Raw genomic sequence first — 21,655 nt, forward strand, 5'->3', positions numbered from 1 at the left:
AAGCAGGAAGGGGAATGAGACACTGAACAGTCGCAAGAGGTAGCCTGAACTTTTAAAATTTATATTAAATACAAATTTCCCAGTCTTATACCTTCTGAAATCCGAAAAATTCCGAAAACCGAAACTCAGCTGGTCCCAAGGCTTTCGGATAAGGGATAGTGTACCTGTATAGGTAAACTGGACCTTGTTGGGTACAGCATTAGTATAACCACAACATTGCAACTCATCATTGTGACTAATGTAAAATTAATTCTGAAATTTAAAAATATATTGGTATTTGTTCATCTAAACTGCTGCAATGTTTGATGCTCCTAGTCTTTGGGTACCTGGCAGTATCTCGATCCAGGGCATGGTGTACACTGGGAGGCTGAGGAAAGCCCATTGAGCCTGCTGTACGTTCCCACTGGACACGGCTGCCTGGCATCTCCTGTACCACTCGGACAAAACCATCCCTTTGGGCAGGGCTCTTTGGTAGAGCCCTTCCCGTGTTCCGGGACACAGAAGTAACCTGCAAAGGAAAACCAGCATCACTGATCATTCTTCTTAATATACCAGCTGGCCTCTTGTGGCATTGCCCACACGTAGCCTGGAGTTTGGAGCACAATCGTGGGGCTAGATTTTCAACTTGCCACCTGGTAGTAAGACTGGCGTTGTGGACTGACCGTCTCGGAAATTGCAAATCGGGTGGATTCTGTAGCGGTCTGGCGTTCCGCTCTGCTGCCCAAGTGGTGAAGACAAAGATTCGTCCCCATGATGCTTGGTCGCTAAGATGGTGCTGTCTTTAACCTGGCCTGTCCCCTTGAGACCTACTGCTCAGGTATTCCATGTGGGGAAGTGGTCTAAATAAGTAGCTCCACTACTTTACCCCTTTCCCCTCCCCGAGGAAGCCCCACCACTATTTTACCCCAGAGTACCCCTCATTATTTTTCCTTCTGAGGAACCCTTCATTATTTTACTCTTGAGATACCCTCACTCCGTTCCCCCAGAGGTACCCCCACTATATTCCCCCCACAAGTACCTCCACTATATTGCCCCAAGAGGTACATAGCCCCACTATTTTACCCTTGAGATACCCCCAGTATTTTACCCCGAGGTACCCCCACTATATTCCCCTCCAGAATTACCCCCACTATTTTACCCTTGGAATGCCCCCACTATTTTATTCTTGGGATACCCCCACTATTTTACCCTTGGGATACCCCCACTGTTTTACCCTTGGGATACCCCCACTGTTTTACCCTTGGAATACCCCCACTATTTTATCCTTGGGATACCCCCACTATTTTACCCTTGGGATACCCCCACTGTTTTACCCTTGGGATACCCCCACTGTTTTACCCTTGGAATACCCCCACTATTTTATCCTTGGGATACCCCCACTATTTTACCCTTGGGATACCCCCACTGTTTTACCCTTGGGATACCCCCACTGTTTTACCCTTGGGATACCCCCACTATTTTACCCTTGGGATACCCCCACTGTTTTACCCTTGGGATACCCCCACTGTTTTACCCTTGGGATACCCCCACTGTCTTACCCTTGGGATACCCCCACTGTTTTACCCCTGGGATACCCCCACTGTTTTACCCCTGGGATACCCCCACTATTTTACCCTGAGGTACCCCCACTATATTCCCTCCAGTGATACCCCCACTATCTTTCTTGCTGATGCCCAACAGCGGGCACTGCCTGCAATACCCACCTGCGCTGGGTGTTATCGTCTCAGTTTAAACACCTAATTCCCCCTCTCCCCGTGATAACATTAGAAGCACACGGGCGCGGTAATGGCACCTGCTGGGCAGACGCTGCACTCGGAAGCTCCGCCAGTGTCAGTGTGGGTGCCTGTCGGACAGGGCTGTGGCTCTCCGCTCCCCTCGGGGCAGACCCAGCCACTCCAGCAACTCTGCGCAGCAGCAGTGATAGACCCGATGGGACAGAAATAACCTGCAATTAAAACAGACATTACAATTAGCAGTAGATGAATCTGGGAGAAAAGGGTTGAAATAATAATTAATTATTTCATTGGAGGTTTCCTATTGTCTAGAATTCATACATCAGGTAAATCACTGCATCTTTTTTTGCCGGGGATATCTACCCTTAGCCGAAGGGGATTTACCCTCAGGATCTTTTTCCCCCTTTTATGGCTCCTATACAGTCCATGTTAACTGGTCTGCTCTCACTTATGCCTATGCAGGCAGCTACCTTAACTGGCCTCCTGTCACTGTCCATGCTGGGAGCGAGGGGCTCATGTAAAAGTGAGCTGCCGAGGGTTCTCCTTGCAATTTCTCTCTGTTTGGCACCTCCCTGCGCAGCGCAGTTCAGACCAGGGACTGGTTGAGTGGGAGAATCACACTGAGGTCCTCTGTTGCATTGCTGTGATGTGCAATGCCATGCTGGGTTCACAGGCTGAGAAACAAAGGGAGAGAGTTTCAACTTGCCACCCGCGCATAAAACTTGATTTCAATCGTAATTAAAACTAATTGGTCTCTCCAATGCAGTGCAACCCCTCCAATGCAGTGCAACCTCTGCAATGCAGCGCAACCCCTCCAATGTAGTGCAACCTCTGCAATGCAGTGCAGCCCCTCCAATGCAGCGCAGCCCCTCCAATGCAGCACAACCTCTGCAATGCAGTGCAGCCCCTCCAATGCAGCGCAACCTCTGCAATGTAGTGCAGCCCCTCCAATGCAGCACAACCCCTCCAATGTAGTGCAACCTCTGCAATGCGACCCCTCCAATACAGCACAACCTCTCCAATGCAGCGCAACCTCTGCAGTACAGTGCAGCACACCCTCTGAAATGCAGCGCAACCCCTCCAATGCAGCGCAACCTCTGCAATGCAGTGCAACTCCTCCAATGCAGTGCAACCCCTCCAATGCAGCTCAACCCCTCCAACGCAGCTCAACCCCTCCAACGCAGCTCAACCCCTCCAACGCAGCTCAACCCCTCCAACGCAGCTCAACCCCTCCAATGCAGCACACCCTCTCTAATGCAATGCCAGTCTGGGTGGCAAGTTGAAAATCTATTCTGAAATCACATTTTGATTCGACCACTCTGAATTATCAGTCAGTTGAAATTGTCCTTTTACCTGCTTGACATAGTCCTGTAGGGTCCATCAGACCTCTCTCTGCGCAGAACCTTCCCCGAGGACATGGAATACACCCTGAAACTTCCTTCAACCCTGCATAAAACATCAAAATCTGTCTGTAGTTTATACACAAAGTAATTTATTGAATATTAAAGTATCAGCAATATCTCTACTCAAATACATTGTATTCCCTCTTTCCCCCACAATCTAAGTTAAGAATTTCACCTTTGCTTGGTTGGTAGGTCACCCTCTTGTGAGTCAGAGGGTCGACACTCCAGTGCAGCACTGAGGGGGTGCTGCATTGTCAGGGGTGCCGTCTTTCGGATGAGATGTTAAACCGTGGCCTTTGCTCATAGGTTCAAGTAGATGTTAAAAATAAAAGCTGCAATGGGAAGAGGGCAGGATTTTGTATCCCGGAAGAATGAGGCCAAATGGGCTGAAGGGCCTTATTCATCGGAGCTTATCCCACATTGCCAAGGATAGCACAAATCCAGACTGGAAGCCTGAGCAAGTCCAAATCTGACTGCTGTGACTAGGTGGAGCCTAAGCGGAACTGAGCAGAGGATTAAATGTTTGTTAAGTAGAGAAATTTGTACCTGGAGTTTACTTATACGTAGCTTTTGACAAAGAAATGTCGATTCAAATTGTTCAGTTCTGACTCTGAGTTCAATAGGTTTGTATTCCAAAAGTTGAATTACAGATCTCAATGGAGACACAGTTACTCAGTCCAGAAGCATAGGAAGCTTAATGAGAGAGGTTTAGCGCTGAGTGTCACCAACCAGTCATTCTGGGAGAGCTAAACCTGACCACCATCTAACCTAAAGCAGGAAAGCTGGGTGCCTGAGCTAATCCAAATGGAAGAACTAAGACCCTTTAACAACAATAACCTGTATTTTTATAGTGCCCTTATTGTAGGCACTATAACAGGAGCATAATCAGACAAATATTGACCCAAGCCAAAGAAGGAGACATTAGGACAGGTGATCAAATGCTTGGTCAGAAAGGTAGGTTTTAAGTAGCATCTTAAAAGGAGAGAGAGAGAGGAAGAGATTTAGGGGGGGAATTCCAGAGCATGGGGTCTAGACGGCTGAAGGCACAGCCGCAGGTGATGGAGCGAAGGAGGTGGGGGGTTGCACAAGAAGCCAGAAGCGCAGAGATCTCGGAGGGTTGTAGGGCTGGAGGAGGTTACAGAGTTAGGGAGGGGTGAGGCCATGGAGGGATTTGAGTACAAGGATGAGAATTTAAAATTTGATGCATTAACATAGAAGATAGGAGCAGGAGTAGGCCATTCGGCCACTCGAGCCTACTCCGCCATTCAATGAGATCATGGCTGATCATCCAAACTCAGTACCCTGTCCCTGCCTTCTCTCCATATCCCTTGATCCTTTTAGCCTTAAGAAATATATCTAACTCCTTCTTGAATATATTTAATGAATTGGCCTCTACTGCCTTCTTTGGTAGAGAAGGCATTGGTGGACTGGGAGTCAGCGAGCACAGGGGTGATGGGTGAACGGGAAAGGTGCTAGTTAGGATACGAGCAATAACCAACGGAAATCTACAATTCAAATCCCCGCAAGTTTCTGGCCAGACATTACGTTAAAATATCTGCAACACCAATCACGCTAAAGTTTAAGTGTGTTGACTGTTGCCTGGGGCGATACCTGTGAGATTAGAGAATGTCCCCACAGGACAGGATGTAGGATTCGCACTTCCCAGTCGGCAATAATGTCCAGCAGGGCACACCTGGCCTTCTGCTTTCTCAGAACCTCCAGGACAGAAGTGACCAGCACGGCAGGGTCCAGATTCATTGCTGAGCCCTGTTCGAACCCCACAAGAAAGCAACATTTATTGTTCTTACACAGCAGATCATTCTGAGATTTCATTGCAACTTCAGTAGGATGTTTTCCGTCATAATTTATTGACAGTATTTGTAATTTCTCAGCGATAATTGTAGACACACAAAGTAAGAATGCTGAGTAACCGCAAAGGCTCCTGTTATTGTACAGGTTCCTATTATTGTACAGCTCCTATTATTCCAGGGGTTGTTGTGTCAGCTCTGGCTCAGTGGGTAGTACTCTCTCATCTCTGAGACAGAAGGTTGTGGGTTCAAGTCCCACTCCAGAGATTTAAGCATTAAAAATGTAGGCTGACACTCCAGTGCTGCACTGTCAGAGGTGCCGTCTTTTGGATGAGGCGTTAAACTGAGACCCTGTCTGCTTTCTCAGGTGGACGTAAAAGATCCCATGCCACTATTTTGAAGAAGAGTTATCCCCGGTGTCTTGGCTAATATTTATCCCTCAATCACATCACAAAAAACATTGGCACAGAAATTCGGGTCTCCACGGGTGAGTACACACGGGGTACTCACCCGTAGGCCCAACGGAAGTGCCGGTTTCGTGCATGCACTGCGAGCAGGGGAGTTCTCCCCGGTGTCCTGGGGCCAATATTTATCCCTGAACCAACATCACTAAAACAGATAATCTGGTCATTATCACATTGCTGTTTGTGGGAGCTTGCTGTGCACAAATTGGCTGCCGCATTTCCTACATTACAACAGTGACTACACTTCATGCAAACATACAAAATTGACGGACAGGAAAAGACCAGCTGGTCCATCCAGCCTGCCCCACACCATGGTGGCCGGACCATCATGAATAACACTTCTTCCGTACCCTCCCCCCTCCATCTCACCCTCCCCCTGCCCCACCCCCCACCAACTAATCTCCTGGGAGAGGCAAAAAAAAACAAAGGAAAAACACAGGGTCAAAAGGGGGAAAAGTACTCTGGAAAATTCCTTTCCGACCCCTTCGGGCGATTGAAACCAGCCCCGGAGATCATCTGGTACTTCATTGGCTATAAAATGCTTTGAGGTATCGTGAGGTCGTGAACGACACAGTATAAATGTGAGTCTATCTTTCTTTCTTTCTTTACTGAGATGCGTATAAAGCACTTCTTAGAAAGCTTCCACTGGATCTACACGCAAAATGTTAAGCTGTCCTCTCCCTTAACAGATACGGAAGGACCTCCGATGTATTCTCTGCTTCTCTACCTGATTCTCAGTACTTGAGCTCATTTCCCCTTTTATTTCGATGGCCTTACCGGTAGTGTTGCAGTACTTGCCAGGCGTGCAGCTCCAACAGGCCGACACCGAGCCCTGCCCATTGCTCGGACTGTATGTCCCTGCTGGGCAAGAAATCGGCTTCACTGTTCCTTCTGGGCAGTAATGACCAGTTGGGCAAATGTCTGCATTGCTTCCTGCAAGAGAACACAGAAAAGTGACTCACTCAATAAGAGAAGTATTTCTATTTTGCCCCTCTTGTTATAACTGAGCACCTTCGTTCATTCAAAGGCAAAATACTGCGGATGCTGCAAATCTGAAATGAAAACAGAAAATGCTGGAAATACTCAGCAGGTCAGGCGGCATCTGTGGAGAGAGAAACAGAGTTAACGGGTGGAATTTTAACCCCCAAAGCACGGGTGGGTTGGAGATTAAAGTGTTTCCCAGTCAACGGGAATCCGGGCAGCTCCAGCGAGGTGAGCACAGCCTCGGGCAGCAAGCATTCTGGGCCAGGAGGAGAAGGAATGCTTCCTCCTGGACCCCCAAGTTCCCTCACCATCAGCCCCCCCCCCCCAACCACCATACAAACCCCCCTCCCCCCCGCTCGCCAGGGTCGGGGATCAGACCCCACTGGGATCAGGAACCGGACCCCCTCCCCCGGGGGTTGGGAATCGGAACCCCCTCCGTGGTCGGAGATTGGAACCACCAGAATCAGCCCCCCCCACCCCGCAGGAGACAGGGGCCAAGGATCATTCCCCCTGGGGGTCTGGGAGCTGAACCCTCCCCCCGCCCCAGGAATTGCAAGCACCCCCCACTCCACCCCCTCCCCCAGCTCGGGGATCGGGCCCCCAGTATCCCCCCCTCCCCCCCGCCACGTCAGGGATCGGACCCCCCAGCACCCCCCAGCAACCACCCCCCCCCCGCCCCTGAAGTCAGTGATCAGAACCCTCTCCCAACCGACTTCTGGATTTCCCGCGCTCTACCGGGCTCCTCCACTCCCAGCGGGTCTCCAGGTAAACATTCCGGCCCATGTTTCAGGTCGCCGACCTCTCACCAGAACTGTCGAAAGTTGGAGATGTAACAGGTTTTAAGCCAGTACAGAGGCAGGGAGAGGGGGAGGGGAAAGAATAGGGTGGAAGGCAGGAGAGATTAGATGATAAAACGGATGATAGTGCAAGACAAAAGGGGTTGGCAATGGGACAAGTCAATAAACACAAGCTGGGTCCAGGGAGCTGGAAATGGCAACAGCAGAATCATTGCCAACACCCACTGTCCGAAAGAATGGCGGCAATGGTCATGATGAACCTCCGGTCATTGCCTCTGTGTCCAGCTGGGAAATAAATGAGCCAAAATCTTCTCTATCGATTCCATCTCTCATGTCATTGCGAGGCTCAGTTGGCAGATGCAGTGTGGGGACTGGAGCTTTTAAAGGGATCCTGACACAGCATCAAGGAAACCGAGACGGATTTTCCTCCCACCTCCTCGCCCCGACGGAAGTCAAGAGCTTTGAAACCCGCCCGAGCTGAATGTAATTGAACCCGCTGAACTTGCCTGGGCTGGGCGAGAGCTGGGTAGGAACACTGTCTGTGATTGGGCGATCACCCCAGATCGGGGTGGGGGGGTTTGGGTTACATTAGTAGTATCGAAGGAATTAATTCAGTTCATACTAGGTGTCAGGTGTGGCTCAGTGGGTAGCACTCTCACCTCAGTTAAAAGGTCGTGGGTTCAAGTTCCACTCCAGAGACTTAAAAACATAATCTAGGCGGACACTCCCAGTGCGGTGCTGGGGGCGTGCTGCACTGTCGGAGGTGCTGTCTTTTAGATGAGACATTAAACCGAGGCCCTGCCTGCTCTCTCAGGAGGATGTAAAAGATCCCATGGCACTATTTCGAAGAAGTGTAGGGGAGTTATCTTCAATGTCCTGGCCAATATTTATACCTCAATCAACATCACTAAACAGATTATCTGGTCATTATCACATTGCTGTTTGTGGGAGCTTGCTGTGCGCAAATTAATTGCCGTGTTTCCTACATTATAACAGTGACTACACTTCAAAAGTACTTCATTGGCAGTGAATAAACGGGTCTTTTTCTGAGTGGCAGGCAGTGACTAGTGGGGTACTGCAGGGATCGGTGCTAGGACCCCAGTTATTCACAATATATATTAATGATCTAGATGAGGGAACTAGATGTAATATCTCCAAGTTTGCAGACGACACAAAGCTGGGTGGGCGTGTGTGCTGTGAGGAGGATGCAGAGAAACTCCAGTATGATTTGGACAGGTTGGGTAATTGGGCAGATGCATGGCAGATGCAGTATAATGTGGATAAATGCGAGGTTATCCACTTTGGTGGCAAAAACAGGAAGGCAGATTATTATCTGAATGGCAATAGATTGGGAAAAGGGGAAGTGCAACGAGACCTGGGTGTCCTTGTGCACCAGTCACTGAAGGTAAGCATGCAGGTGCAGCAGGCGGTTAAGAAGGCAAGTGGTATGTTGGCCTTCATAGCGAGAGGATTCGAGTACAGGAGCAAGGATGTCTTGCTGCAGTTGTACAGGGCCTTGGTGAGACCACATTTTGAGTATTATGTGCAGTTTTGGTCGCCTTATCTGAGGAAGGATGTTCTTGCCATGGAGGGAGTGCAGCGAAGATTCACCAGACTGATACCTGGGATGGCAGGAATGACGTATGAAGAGAGATTGGGTCGATTGGGCTTGTATTCGCTAGAGTTTAGAAGAATGATAGGGGATCTCATTGAAACTTATAAAATTCTAACAGGACTAGACAGACTAGATGCAGGAAGGATGTTCCCGATGGTCGGGGAGTCCAGAACCAGGGGTCACAGTCTAAGGATAAGGGGTAAGCCATTTAGGACTGAGATGAGGAGGAATTTTTTCACCCAGAGAGTAGTGAACCTGTGGAATTCTTTACCACAGAAGGCAGTTGAGGCCAACTTATTAAATATATTCAAGAAGGAGTTAGATATATTTCTTAAGGCTAATCCTGGCAACAATGCACAGGTTATTTGGTAGTTGTTACATGTGAGTGGATTTCCAGACACACCTATTCAATTAGTCTCCTGGCTGGCCTCCCAACTTCCAACCTCAATAACGTGAGCTCGTCCAGAACTCTGCTGCCCGTACCCTGACTCGCACCAAGTCCCGTTCACCCATCACCCCCTGTGCTCGCTGCCCCGTACCCTGACTCGCACCAAGTCCCGTTCACCCATCGCCCCCTGTGCTCGCTGCCCCGTACCCTGACTCGCACCAAGTCCCGTTCACCCATCGCCCCCTGTGCTCGCTGACCTACATTGGTTCCTGGTCCGGCAGTGCTTCGATTTTAAAATTCCCCTCCTTTTGTTCAAATCCCTCCATGGCCTCGCCCCTCCCTATCTCTGTAACCTCCTCCAGCCCAATTACCCTCCGAGATCTCTGTGATCCTCCAACTCTGGCCTCTTGCGCCATCTGATTTTCATCGCTCCACCATTGCCGGCCGGCCCTAAACTCTGGAATTCCCTCCACAAACCTCTCCGCCTCTCTACCGCTCTCTCCTCCTTTAAGTCACTCCTTAAAACCTACCTCTTTGACCAAGCTTTTGATCACATAGATACATAGAAGATAGGAGCAGGAGTAGGCCATTCGGCCCTTCGAGCCTGCTCCGCCATTCAATGAGATCATGGCTGATCATCCAAATTCAGTACCCGGTCCCTGCCTTCTCCCCATATCCCTTGATCCCTGTAGCCTTAAGAAATATATCGAACTCTTTCTTGAATATACTTAATGAACTGGCCTCCACCGCCCTCTGTGGCAGAGAATTCCACAGGTTCACCACTCTCTGGGTGAAGAAATTCCTCCTCATTTCAGTCCTAAATGGCTTACCCCTTATCCTTAGACTGTGACCCCTGGTTCTGGACTCCCCGGCCATCAGAAACATCCTTCCTGTATCTAGTCTGTCCAGGCCTGACAGAATTTTATAGGTTTCGATGAGATCCCCTCTCAATCTTCTAAACTCCAGTGAGTATAAACCCAATCGACACAATCTCTCCTCATACGTCATTCCTGCCATCCCAGGTATCAGCCTGGTGAATCTTCGCTGCACTCCTTCCATGGCAAGAACGTCCTTCCTCAGGTAAGGTGACCAAAACTGTACACAATACTCAAGGTGCGGTCTCACCAAGGCCCTGTACAACTGTAACAAGACATCCTTGTTCCTGTACTCGAACCCTCTTGCTACGAAGGCCAACATACCATTTGCCTTCTTAACCACCTGCTGCACCTGCATGCTTACCTTCAACGACTGGTGTACAAGAACACCCAGGTCTCTTTGCACTTCCCCTTTTCCCAATCTATTACCATTCAAATAATAATCTGCCTTCCTGTTTTTGCCACCAAAGTGGATAACCTCACATTTATCCACATTATAGTGCATTTGCCATGTTTCTGCCCAATCACCCAACCTGTCCAAATCGTACTGGAGTTTCATGACATCCTCCTCACAGCATACCCTCCCCCCCAGCTTTGTGTCCCCCCCAGCTTTGTGTCATCTGCAAATTTGGAGATATTACATCTAGTTCCCTCGTCCAGATCATTAATATATATTGTGAACAGCTGGGGTCCTAGGACCGATCCTTGTGGTACCCCACTAGTCACTGCCTGCTACTCGGAAAACGACCCGTTTATTCCAACTCTTTGCTTTCTGTCCGCCAACCAGTTCTCTATCCAAGTCAATACCTTGCCCCCAATCCCATGTGCCTTAATTTTGCACGCTAATCTCTTATGCGGGACCTTATCTGTCCCAGTAACTCCTTATGTGGCTCGGTAATAAATTTTGTTTGATAATCGCTCCTGTGAAGCGCCTTGGGACGTTTTACAATGTTAAAGACGCATATAAATGCAAGTTGTATTTTATAACAGACTAAAATAATGTCAGCCGAGAAGATGCCTTTAGTAGTACTAATTTCCACTGCAGCAGTAAATCAGTTGTCTGACAGCTTCCCTTCTTATCCACCCAATAAATCAGTAAGGTTCCATTATTCATTGCAAACACCTAAACCTTATTTATGTTATGGCTGGTGAGGGGAGTGGGGGCAAGAAAGAACTTGCGCTCTTCACAATCTCAGGACATCCCGGGGCGCTTCATAGCCAATGAAATACTTTTGAAGAGTAGTCACTGTTGTGATGTAGGGAAAACTGTGAGTAATCTTACTGGCAGGAATTTGTCTTCTAAAATCAGAGCTATCAATACAAGTTGCAAAGCATCTTATCGTGAAAAGCTACTACAGGTAGACTACCCTTTATCCGGACTTCCGAAAACCGAAACCCTCTAAAAACCGAAGGTTTTTTCGTTCAGCGTAAGTCGTGCGTACGAACTAAAAAACCTTCGGTTTTTAGAGGGTTCCGGTTTCGGAAGTTCGGATAAAGGGTAAGTCGTGCGCACGACCCCCCGCCGACCCCCCCCCCCCGTGGACCCCGCCGGCCCCGACAACCGCCGACCCCGACAACCGCCGACCCCCCCGGCCCCGACAACCGCCGACCCCCCCGCGGACCCCGCCGATCCCCCCCGCCAACCCCCCCGTGGACCCCGCCGGCCCCGACAACCGCCGACCCTGCCAGCCCCGACAACCGCCGACCCCCCCGCGGACCCCGCCGGCCCCGACCCCCGCCGACCCCGACTGACTTACGCTGAGCGTCAGCGTAAGTCGTGTGCACGACCCCCCGCCGACCCCCCCGCGGACCCCCGCCGACCCCCCGCGGACCCCTGCCGACCCACCTTCCGAAATCCGAAATTCTCCTTTATCCGAAACTCGGCTGGTCCCGAGGTTTTCGGATAAAGGATAGTCTACCTGTATTGATGTGCATTGATTTTAGGATTGCCTGAAGGACTGATGCAACGAACCCAACTTCATTCATCGCAAGTTACTGTCTAGAAAACCAAACCTAGTGTCTTCCCATTACAGGATTTAGCTTATTTCTTAAATGAATCCAATATCCTGGTCTCATTCCCAATATGCTGGCATATCTGAAGGTACTGTTTTGGGTTCACTCTCTCTATTTCGTTAAGTATCTTGAATCCATTGGTAAGGTCCCCTCTGACATGAATCAGTCATTCATGAAAGAAAGACTTATGAAATAATACTGAGCGGCCTGCGGGTGGTGCTGTCCAGGGAGAGTATAAATACTCGGGCATGGGCCCAGCTTGCGCAGGACATTCTTAACAGGAACTAGTGAAGGACACAACTAGACCTCCATGTTGTAAAACAGTTGATTAAAATGTTGTTTAACGCTTAGACCAAGTGCCTAGTAGTTTTCTTACGTCACCCTCTCCTTGCACGACTGAAGAGCCCTAGTTTGTCAAGTCATTGCTCATGATGCCTCCTCTGATAACAAGGATCATTGCTCTTCCCTGCACTGTCTGTAGGGCCCAGGTGACCTACTCATGCCACGATTACCAGATGTGTATGCAGACGTGCCTAACTGGAACACTGTACAGCTTCAGCAACGTCTAGGGATTTGAACACTGATTTGGCAACATAAAGTGTTCTGTATCTGAGGAAGGATGTTCTTGCCATGGAGGGAGTGCAGCGAAGATTCACCAGACTGATACCTGGGATGGCAGGAATGACGTATGAGGAGAGATTGGGTCGACTGGGCTTATACTCGCTGGAGTTTAGAAGAATGAGAGGGGATTTCATTGAAACTTATAAAATTCTAAACAGGGCTAGACAGACTAGATGTAGGAAGGATGTTCCCGATGGCGGGGGAGTCCAGAACCAGGGGTCACAGTCTAAGGATAAGGGGTAAGCCATTTAGGACAGAGATGAGGAGGAATTTCTTCACCCAGAGAGTGGTGAACCTGTAGAATTCTCTACCACACAAGGCAGTTGAGGCCAATTCATTAAATATATTCAAGAAGGAGTTGGATATATTTCTTAAGGCTAAAGGGATCAAGGGATATGGGGAGAAAGCAGGGACAGGGTACTGAATTTGGATGATCAGCCACGATCTCATTAAATGGCGGAACAGGCTTGAGGGGCCGAATGGCCTACTCCTGCTCCTATCTCCTATGTTTCTATGAAGCGCTTTGGGACGTCCTGAGGTCGTGAAAGGCGCTATAGAAATGCAAGCAGCTCTTTCTTCCTTCTAACAGTAGTATAACTCACTTGTAAGCCAAAACGATTCCCGTCACAGGTAACCCGTAAACAACAGGTTGCTCCTTACCCATACGTGGTGTAACTTGGTTCGCTCCAGAAATGCAGAAGTATCCAGCGAAGCAGGCTCGCTTTGGATAGACGAGTCCGGATTCATCACAGGCAAATCCACCGACACACTGCAGACATCCGGCAGAGGCATGGAGGCCTGTTTTGCACAAGAGAACGAGAAAAAGACCCATAAAATCAGCCTGAAGGAACAGTTGGTGTTTAACCTCTTCTAACAGCGCACAGGTTAGCCTGTTCTCATACAATGCCATTGTGCATTTTTGTAATCCAATTAGTTTAACTACAGTGAAATAGGGCACAAATGAATTTTACGTAAATGCACTAACCAATGTACTACCAAAGGAGGTTCCTACCTACAGCCTGTTCTGGACCACTTTAGCGAGGAGAGTAAATGATAGCAGCAGTGAAGGGAGCTACAGAAGAGCCAAGCATAAAGTGGAAGGGGCAGTACCTCCTTGCCTTAGAATGATATAGTAAGACATTGGGGCAGTAATTCCTCCCCAAACGCGTGAGTACGGAAGGGGTACTCACGCGTCTGGCCGGAGGAAATGCCAGTTTTCAGCATGCGCTGAAAACCGGCATTTCCTCTCCTCTAACCCAAGAGGTGAAGAGGCTAGCGCGTGCGCTGTAGCGGGCAGCGCGTGCGTCTTGGATTTCCTCTGTTTTGGGGGATTTGCGCATGTGTAAAGGCCTCCGGTCTTTACGCTTGTGAAAAGCACACGTAAGTATTTATTTTTACAGGTAAGTGGTGTTTTAGTGCAATTTAGAATTTTTTTTTCCACAGGTTTATTATTTTGAATCTACAATAAGGTAAGTTTAGTTTTAGACCCTTTTTATTAAAAATTTATTTTTTCAAAAAAAAAAATTATTGTTTAAGTTATTTTTTTAAACTTATTTATACTTAATTTAATGATTGGGATGTTTTTTTAAAAATTTTATTTAAAGTTTAAGTAGTGTTTTAGGGTGCAGTACTTATCATGAGTTTGACAGTTCTTACTCTCAAACTTATGAATGAAGTTTCCCCTCCCCTGATTGGCTGAACAGTGCTCACCTGATCCCAGCCGGCACATCGCACTAACTACGCCGCTGGGTCAGGTTAGCACAGCGCGTCGACATCAGAACCGGGCCACTGACAGGAAATCCACTGCGGGCCAGGTTTCAGATGTCGGCGCGCCGGGTAAGTGCACATTGGGGGCTTGCACGCGCGGCAAGCCCCCGACACCAAGTTCTGGGCCATTATCTCATCATCTCACAGATATTATCGAAGACAATGGCTTCCCAACATCTAGTTGGAGGAAATTTCTGCGCATCCAGTACTGGGTGTCGGACAAGCAGTGTGAGAAATCAGAGGCAGTGGAGGGTTTGAGAGAGGTGGTGGTGAGGTAGAGCTGTGTGTCGTCAGCGTACACGTGGAACCTGATGTTGGCCCAGAAATTCGGGTCCCCACGGGTGAGTACGCACGGGGTACTCACACGTAGGCCCAACGAAAGTGCCGGTTTCGTGCATGCACTGCGCATGCGTGGGAAACCGCCACTTCCGTTCCCCTGAAAGAAGGGGTTGAGAGGTGGAACGCGTGCGCCGGAGAGGCAGCGCGTACGCATCGAACTTACGTTTTTTTCCCAGATTTTTCCAGGAGGGTAAGGCTCCAGGAGTTACACTTTTAAAAAGCAGGCACAAGGCCTGCTTTTAACAAGGTAAGTGGTGAATTAATTAAAATTAAAACATTTTTTCCACAGGTTTATTATTTTTAAATACTTTAAAGAAAGGTAAATTTATTTTTAGCCCCGTTAGAAAATGTAATTAATTTTTCAAAAATTTAAATTATTGTTCAAAATAGTTATTTCATGTAATTTATACTTTATTTTAAAAAGGTGATGTTTTAAAAAAAAAATATTTGAGGTTTTAGTGATGTTTTGGGGCTTATAGTATTTATAGTTTTGACAGCTCTTCCTGTCAAACTTATGAATGAAGCATTTCCCTGCTACCATTGGCTCTCCATGGCCCACGTGATCCCAGGGACGCTTCGAACTAACTGCGCCCCTGGGATACGCAAGCACTGTGCGCCAGCAGTTGGAGGAGGCCCAGGATCGGAATCCCACGCGGGCCCACAGCTCAACGGCCGGCGCGCAAGGTAAGTGCAGGTCGGGGGCTTGCACCCGCGGGAAGCCCCCGACCCGAATTTCTGGGCCGTTATGTTTTCAGATGATGTCGCCAAGGGCAGCATGCAGATGAGAAATAGGAGGGGACCAACGACAGGGGCAGAAGCCTGATTGGAGAGGTACAAATATGGAGTTGTGGGAAAGAAGGGAACGGATTTGGGAGGTGACAACTTGTTCTAGGACTTTGGAGAGGAAAGTGGGGTTGGAGATGGGGTGGTAGTTTCCAAGGTCAGAGGGGTCAAGAGTGGGGTTTTTAAGGAGGGGTTGATGATGGCAGATTTGAAGGGGAGGAGGACAGTACCTGAGGAGGGGGAATAAAGAAAAAAAGTACTCAGCAGATAGATAGATTCCTGGGTCGGAAGTCTTTCACTTGCGGGACAGTGAACCGGATTTGCCCAGAATTTGCCATGTGGTTGTAAACTCTCGGATGTGTATCGACTGGGCAGCAGGAGGTGATTACGGTGAAGGTGGATCCGTGCAATAAAGAACGATTACTCAGAGAACAAGCCTTAGATTTACTCGACCTGTACGGTTGCTGAAGGTGCCTGGGGGGCACGGAAACTGACGCGCAGCGGTGGTCTCTTGAGGGCAGTAGAATCCAGCTGGGCAAATGTAACGGCTGTAATGAGTCACGGGTCTGCCAGAGGCATCGCAGTAAAACCCAGCCGGGCACACTTTGCAGCTTCCAGCTCCTTGAGGGGGAAAAACATCCAATAAAACTATTAAATATATTTTAAATTATATATAAGGGCAGTTTCTGAATGTTCGCTCCAAGTACAAGGCTCTTTGCCTGGCCACAGCATGAAGACCCACCTGTCAGTCATCACTGCCAACATGGTGTTACACTGGACTGCCAGCCTGGATTAATACAGGACCAGAGGGTTATTTTGTAGCCTGATTACCATTGCTGTTCAAGATGTTTGCCAAAATCAACCGCTTTTTTTTTTTTTTACAGATTACAGCCCCCCTCAGCCCCAATTCCAAAAAATATTATTTTATCAAATATCATGAAGGGCAGGCCAAAGTTAATCAGACCGTTAATCATAGAAACATTGAATTACACTCCAGTGTAGTACTGAGGGAGTGCTGCACTGTTGGAGGTGCTGTCTTTCGGGTGCGACGTTAAACCGAGGCCCCGTCTGTGGATGTAAAAGATCCCATGGCACTATTTCAAAGACGACCAGGGGAGTTATCCCCAATGTCCTGGCCAGTAGCTATCCCTCAAGCATCATCACTAAAAACAGATTATCTGGTCATTATCATATTGCTGTTTGTGGGAGCTTGCTTGTAAACTAGCAAAAAATATAAAAACAGATAGCAAGAGTTTCTACAGCTATATAAAAAGAAAAAGGGTGGCTAAAGTGAACGTTGGTCCCTTAGAGGATGAGACCGGGAAGCTAGTGGTGGGGAACATGGAGATGGCAAAGACGCTGAAAAAATATTTTGTATCAGTCTTTACAGTAGAGGACACTAAAAATATCCCAACACTGGACAAACAGGGGGCAACGGTGGGGGGGGGGGGGGGGGGGGGGAGGAGCTAAACACGATTAAAATCACTAAGGAGGTGGTACTCTGTAAAATAATAGGACTTAAGGCGGATAAATCCCCCGGACCTGATGGCCTACATCCTAGGGTCTTGAGAGAAGTAGCGGTAGGGATTGTGGATGCATTGGTGATTATTTTCCAAAACTCCCTGGACTCAGGAAAGGTCCCGGCAGATTGGAAAACTGCTAATGTAACACCCTTATTTAAGAAGGGAAGTAGACAAAAAGCTGGAAACTATAGACCAGTTAGCCTAACATCTGTGGTTGGTAAAATGTTGGAGTCCATTATTAAGGAAACAGTAACAGATCTTTTGGATAAACATCATTTAATAGGACAGAGTCAGCATGGTTTTATGAAGGGGAAGTCATGTTTGACAAATTTGCTCGAATTCTTTGAGGACGTAACATACAGGGTGGATAAAGGGGAACCAGTGGATGTAGTGTATTTGGACTTCCAAAAGGCATTTGACAAGGTGCCACACAAAAGATTACTGATCAAAATAAAAAATCACGGGATTGGGGGTAATATACTGGCATGGGTGGAAGATTGGCTATCTAACAGAAAACAAAGAGTTGGGATAAATGGTTCGTTCTCGGGCTGGCAATCAGTAACTAGTGGTGTTCCGCAGGGGTCAATGCTGGGACCCCAACTCTTTACAATCTATATTACAGGAAACTTTGTTATATCCGGCACCGACGGGGCTGAGCTGTTGCCGATCTATCAAAACTGCCGGACATACAAAGTTAATGTTGAAGCATACAGAGGTTTTCATCTCCGTATCTGACAACAAACACTGTTGCTTAGCAACAGCTTGTAAAAAGTCGGCCCGTACCTTGGAAGCGTCTCTGTAGCTTAGCAACAGCTTCAGAGAGACTTTCCAGAGCCCGACTGTTGAAAAGAAAGCCACGAGAAGAAAAAAAAACTAACAAAACGGCTCCTGATTTCTGCCGGTAGATCGAGGTTTCCGGACATACAACCTCCGGATAAACCAAAGTTTCCTGTAATGATTTGGAGGAAGGGACCGAGTGCAACATATCCAAGTTTGCCAACAATACAAAGATGGGAGGGAAAGCAGTGAGTGAGGAGGACATAAAAAACCTGCAAAAGGACATAGACAGGCTAAGTGAGTGGGCAGAGATTTGGCAGATGGAATATAATATTGGAAAGTGTGAGGTTATGCACTTTGGCAGAAAAAATCAAAGAGCAAGTTATTATCTAAATGGAGAGAAACTGCAAAGTGCTACAGGACAAAGGGATCTGGGGGTCCTGGTGCATGAAACACAGAAGGTTAGTATGCAGGTACAGCAGGTGATCAGGAAGGCCAATGGAATCTTGGCTTTTATTGCAAGGGGGATGGAGTATAAAAACAGGGAAGTCTTGCTGCAGTTATACAGGGTATTGGTGAGGCCACACCTGGAATACTGCATGCAGTTTTGGTTTCCATATTTAAGAAAAGATATACTTGCTCTCAAGGCGGTTCAGAGAAGGTTCACTCGGTTGATTCCGGAGATGAGGGGGTTGACGTATGAGGAAAGGTTGAGTAGGTTGGGCCTCTACTCATTGGAGTTCAGAAGAATGAGAGGCGATCTTATCAAAACATATAAGATTGTGAGGGGGATTGATCGGGTGGATGCGGTGAGGATGTTTCCACTGATGGGTGAGACTAGAACTAGGGGGCATAATCTTAGAATAAGGGGCTGCCCTTTCAAAACTGAGATGAGGAGAATCTTCTTCACTCAGAGGGTAGTAAATCTATGGAATTTGCTACCCCAGAGAGCTGTGGAAGCTGCAACATTAAATAGATTTAAAACGGAGATAGACAGTTTCCTAGCAGATAAGGGAATTAGGGGTTACGGGGAGAGGGCAGGGAAGTGGACGTGAGTCTAGGTTCGGATCAGCCATGATCCTATTGAATGGCGGAGCAGGCCCGAGGGGCCATATGGCCTACTCCTGCTCCTACTTCTTATGTTCTTATGTTCTTATGTTTGCTGTGCGCAAATTGGCTGTCACATTTCCTACATCACAACAGTGACTACACTTCAGAAGTACTTCATTGGCTGTAAAGCACTTTGGGACGTCCGGTGATCGTGAAAAGCGTTATAGAAATGCAAGTCTTTCTTTCATTTTTATACAGTACAGAAAGTGATCATTTGGCTCATCGTGCCTGTGCATCTTTGAAAGAGCTATCCAATTAGTCCCACTCCCCTGCACTGCCCCCAAGTCCTGCAATTTTCTCCTTTTCCAGTTAATGTGAAGTACGTGTAGATATCACCAACCCTGACATAATTCTTGATTTGATACAGCTCACTGATCAAAAATGCAGTGGCAACAACCCAAAAGACTGTGCTTCAGGTAAAGGATTTTTATGGTATAGAAAGTGTGTGGAAATAGCTTTACTGATGAGCAGGAGCTGGTCGAGCAGGACTTTAGAGAGAATATTTTGCATTAATATAGCACCTTATCACATCTCTCAGAGATGTTAGAAGTGCTTGAAGAACAATGAATCACACTGACATGAAGTGACTGTTGTTATGTAGACAAACATTGCAGCTCTCTTGTGTCAGCTGTGGCTCAGTGGGTAGCTCTCTCGCCTCTCAGCCAGCAGGTTGTGGGTTCAAGTCACACTCCAGAGACTTGAGCACAAAATCCAGGCTGACACTCCAGTGCAGTACTGAGGGAGTGCTGCACTGTCGGAGGTGCAGTTTTTCGGATGAGACGTTAAACCGAGGCCCCGTCTGCTCTCTCAGGTGGACGTAAAAGATCCCACGGCACTATTTCGAAGAGGAGCAGGGGAGTTATCTCTGGTGTCCTGGGCCAATATTAATCACCATCACTAAAACATTGCTGTTTGTGGGAGCTTGCTGTGTGCAAATTGGCTGCCGCGTTTCCCACATTACAACAATGACTACACTTCAAGAAAGTACTTTGTTGGTTGTAAAGCACTTTGAGACATCCTTGTAGTGTATGTACCCGTCTACCTTTAAGGGAACTATTGAATGTAACCGTTCACCTTTAAGAGAACTACTTTAGGTGTGGCACTATTTGTTTGGCTTCTGTATACTGTAATACCGATAGTGACCACACCAGTATATAAGTGTTGTGGCAGGATTGCTGGGGCAGATTCGCCCGGACCTTCGAATAGTAAAGACCTGTTTGTTTGTTACTTCTGAAGTCTGTGTATTTATTAACTGCACAACCCACAGACTTTACAGTGGCGACGAGTCCGATCGTACCCTGCGGCAAGAGTACCAAAGCAATGAAGAGCGTCGAAGAGAGGCAACCGCCCTCGGCGTGCTGCTGAAAGAAAACACGAGGCTGCAGCAGGAGAGAGGTGGAAGACTTTAGCAACAAAAGCTTCCATTAGCAACAGGCACTGACTACCCTTCTACCACGGTGCGGAGTGAGCCGATCAGCTGGAAACAAGGCGGCCGCGGAGACTGTGAGTAGGGGAAGGTGTAGAGAATATCCGGAGGATAAGGGCTGTGCACTCGACCACGGTCGAGGGGGGAACGGAGCCGGTCAGAAAGTCGGGTCCAACGGCGTCGTGAGACAGTCGGACCTCGATCGGCGGGAAAACCGGGCAGCGACCGCAGCCACGAAGCGCTGAGACTGTGAGTAGGCGCGGGAAGAGAAACCCAGCCGCAGCCGGGGAGGGAAACACCGGTCTGCGAGAGGGCTGGGAGGTGAACAGGAACCGTGCGGGTGGGAGAGAGAGACAGAGCCGAGCAAGGGGAGAGAGACTGCGCGAGAGCCAGTCCAGCGGCTGAGCTGTCCTCCACCAACGGGGTACCCAGAGCCGGTAGCACCGAACGTGCGGGAGAGAGAGCGACAGAGCCGGGTACGGAGAGAGAGACTGCGCGAGAGCCAGTCCAGCGGCTGAACTGTCCTCCGTTAACGGGGTGTACCCAGCGCCGGTAGAGCCGTGCGGGCGGGAGGAAAAGACAGAGCCGAGTAAGGGGAGCTGTGCGGAAGCCAGCCAGCGGCTGAACCTGTCCGCTGTGGGGGAAGCGTACCCCTTCCACCGGGAAGAAACGCGGGAAGCCGCCATTAGGCGGAGAAGACGCCAGAAGCGGGAAACCGCCATTGAAGTGGGCGGGGCGAGAAAGGAAGAGCGGGAAACCGCCATTTTCGTGGGAAAACCACCATCTTAACTGACATATCGCCGTTGAAGTGGGCGGGGAGAGAAGGAAAGAGCGGGAAACCGTCGATTTCGCGGGAAAACCGCCATCTTAGAAATAAACAAATAAATAAGAATACTTAAAGAAATACTGGTGCTGCTCCCAAGGGAAGAAAGATGCCTAAGCGAGGGAATATTAACGACTTTAATTCTGAAATAGAAGACTGGGCCACGTACGTGGAACGCATAGAGATCTATTGCGAAGCCAACAAAATAGAGGAAGACGACAAGGCGATAACATTGCTAAACTCGATGGGGGCAAAAACATACGGGCTCTTGAAGCATCTAATAGCACCAAATAAACCAGCGGATCAGACCTTCGAAGAGATTGTGGCTGTGCTGAAGGACCACTTGAACCCCACACCGTTGATGCTGGCTGAACGATTCAAATTCTACGCAAGAACGCAGAGGAAA

At 48.4% G+C, this 21,655-nt stretch overlaps 1 protein-coding gene across 1 annotated transcript in view; it reads right to left on the bottom strand.

Moving 5' to 3' along the window:
- Positions 1 to 21,655, bottom strand: part of LOC147100294 (uncharacterized) — a 270,850-nt gene that overhangs the window by 131,797 nt on the left and 117,398 nt on the right. The window contains exon 16 of the mRNA XM_085968227.1: positions 13,362 to 13,499. Coding sequence (XP_085824353.1) covers positions 13,362 to 13,499 — 138 coding nt within the window. The remainder of the gene's footprint in view (positions 1 to 13,361; positions 13,500 to 21,655) is intronic.

Source organism: Somniosus microcephalus, chromosome 26, assembly GCF_052327205.1.
Source record: "Somniosus microcephalus isolate GS21.2 chromosome 26, FLI_Smic_1.0, whole genome shotgun sequence".
Lineage (NCBI taxonomy): Eukaryota > Metazoa > Chordata > Chondrichthyes > Squaliformes > Somniosidae > Somniosus > Somniosus microcephalus.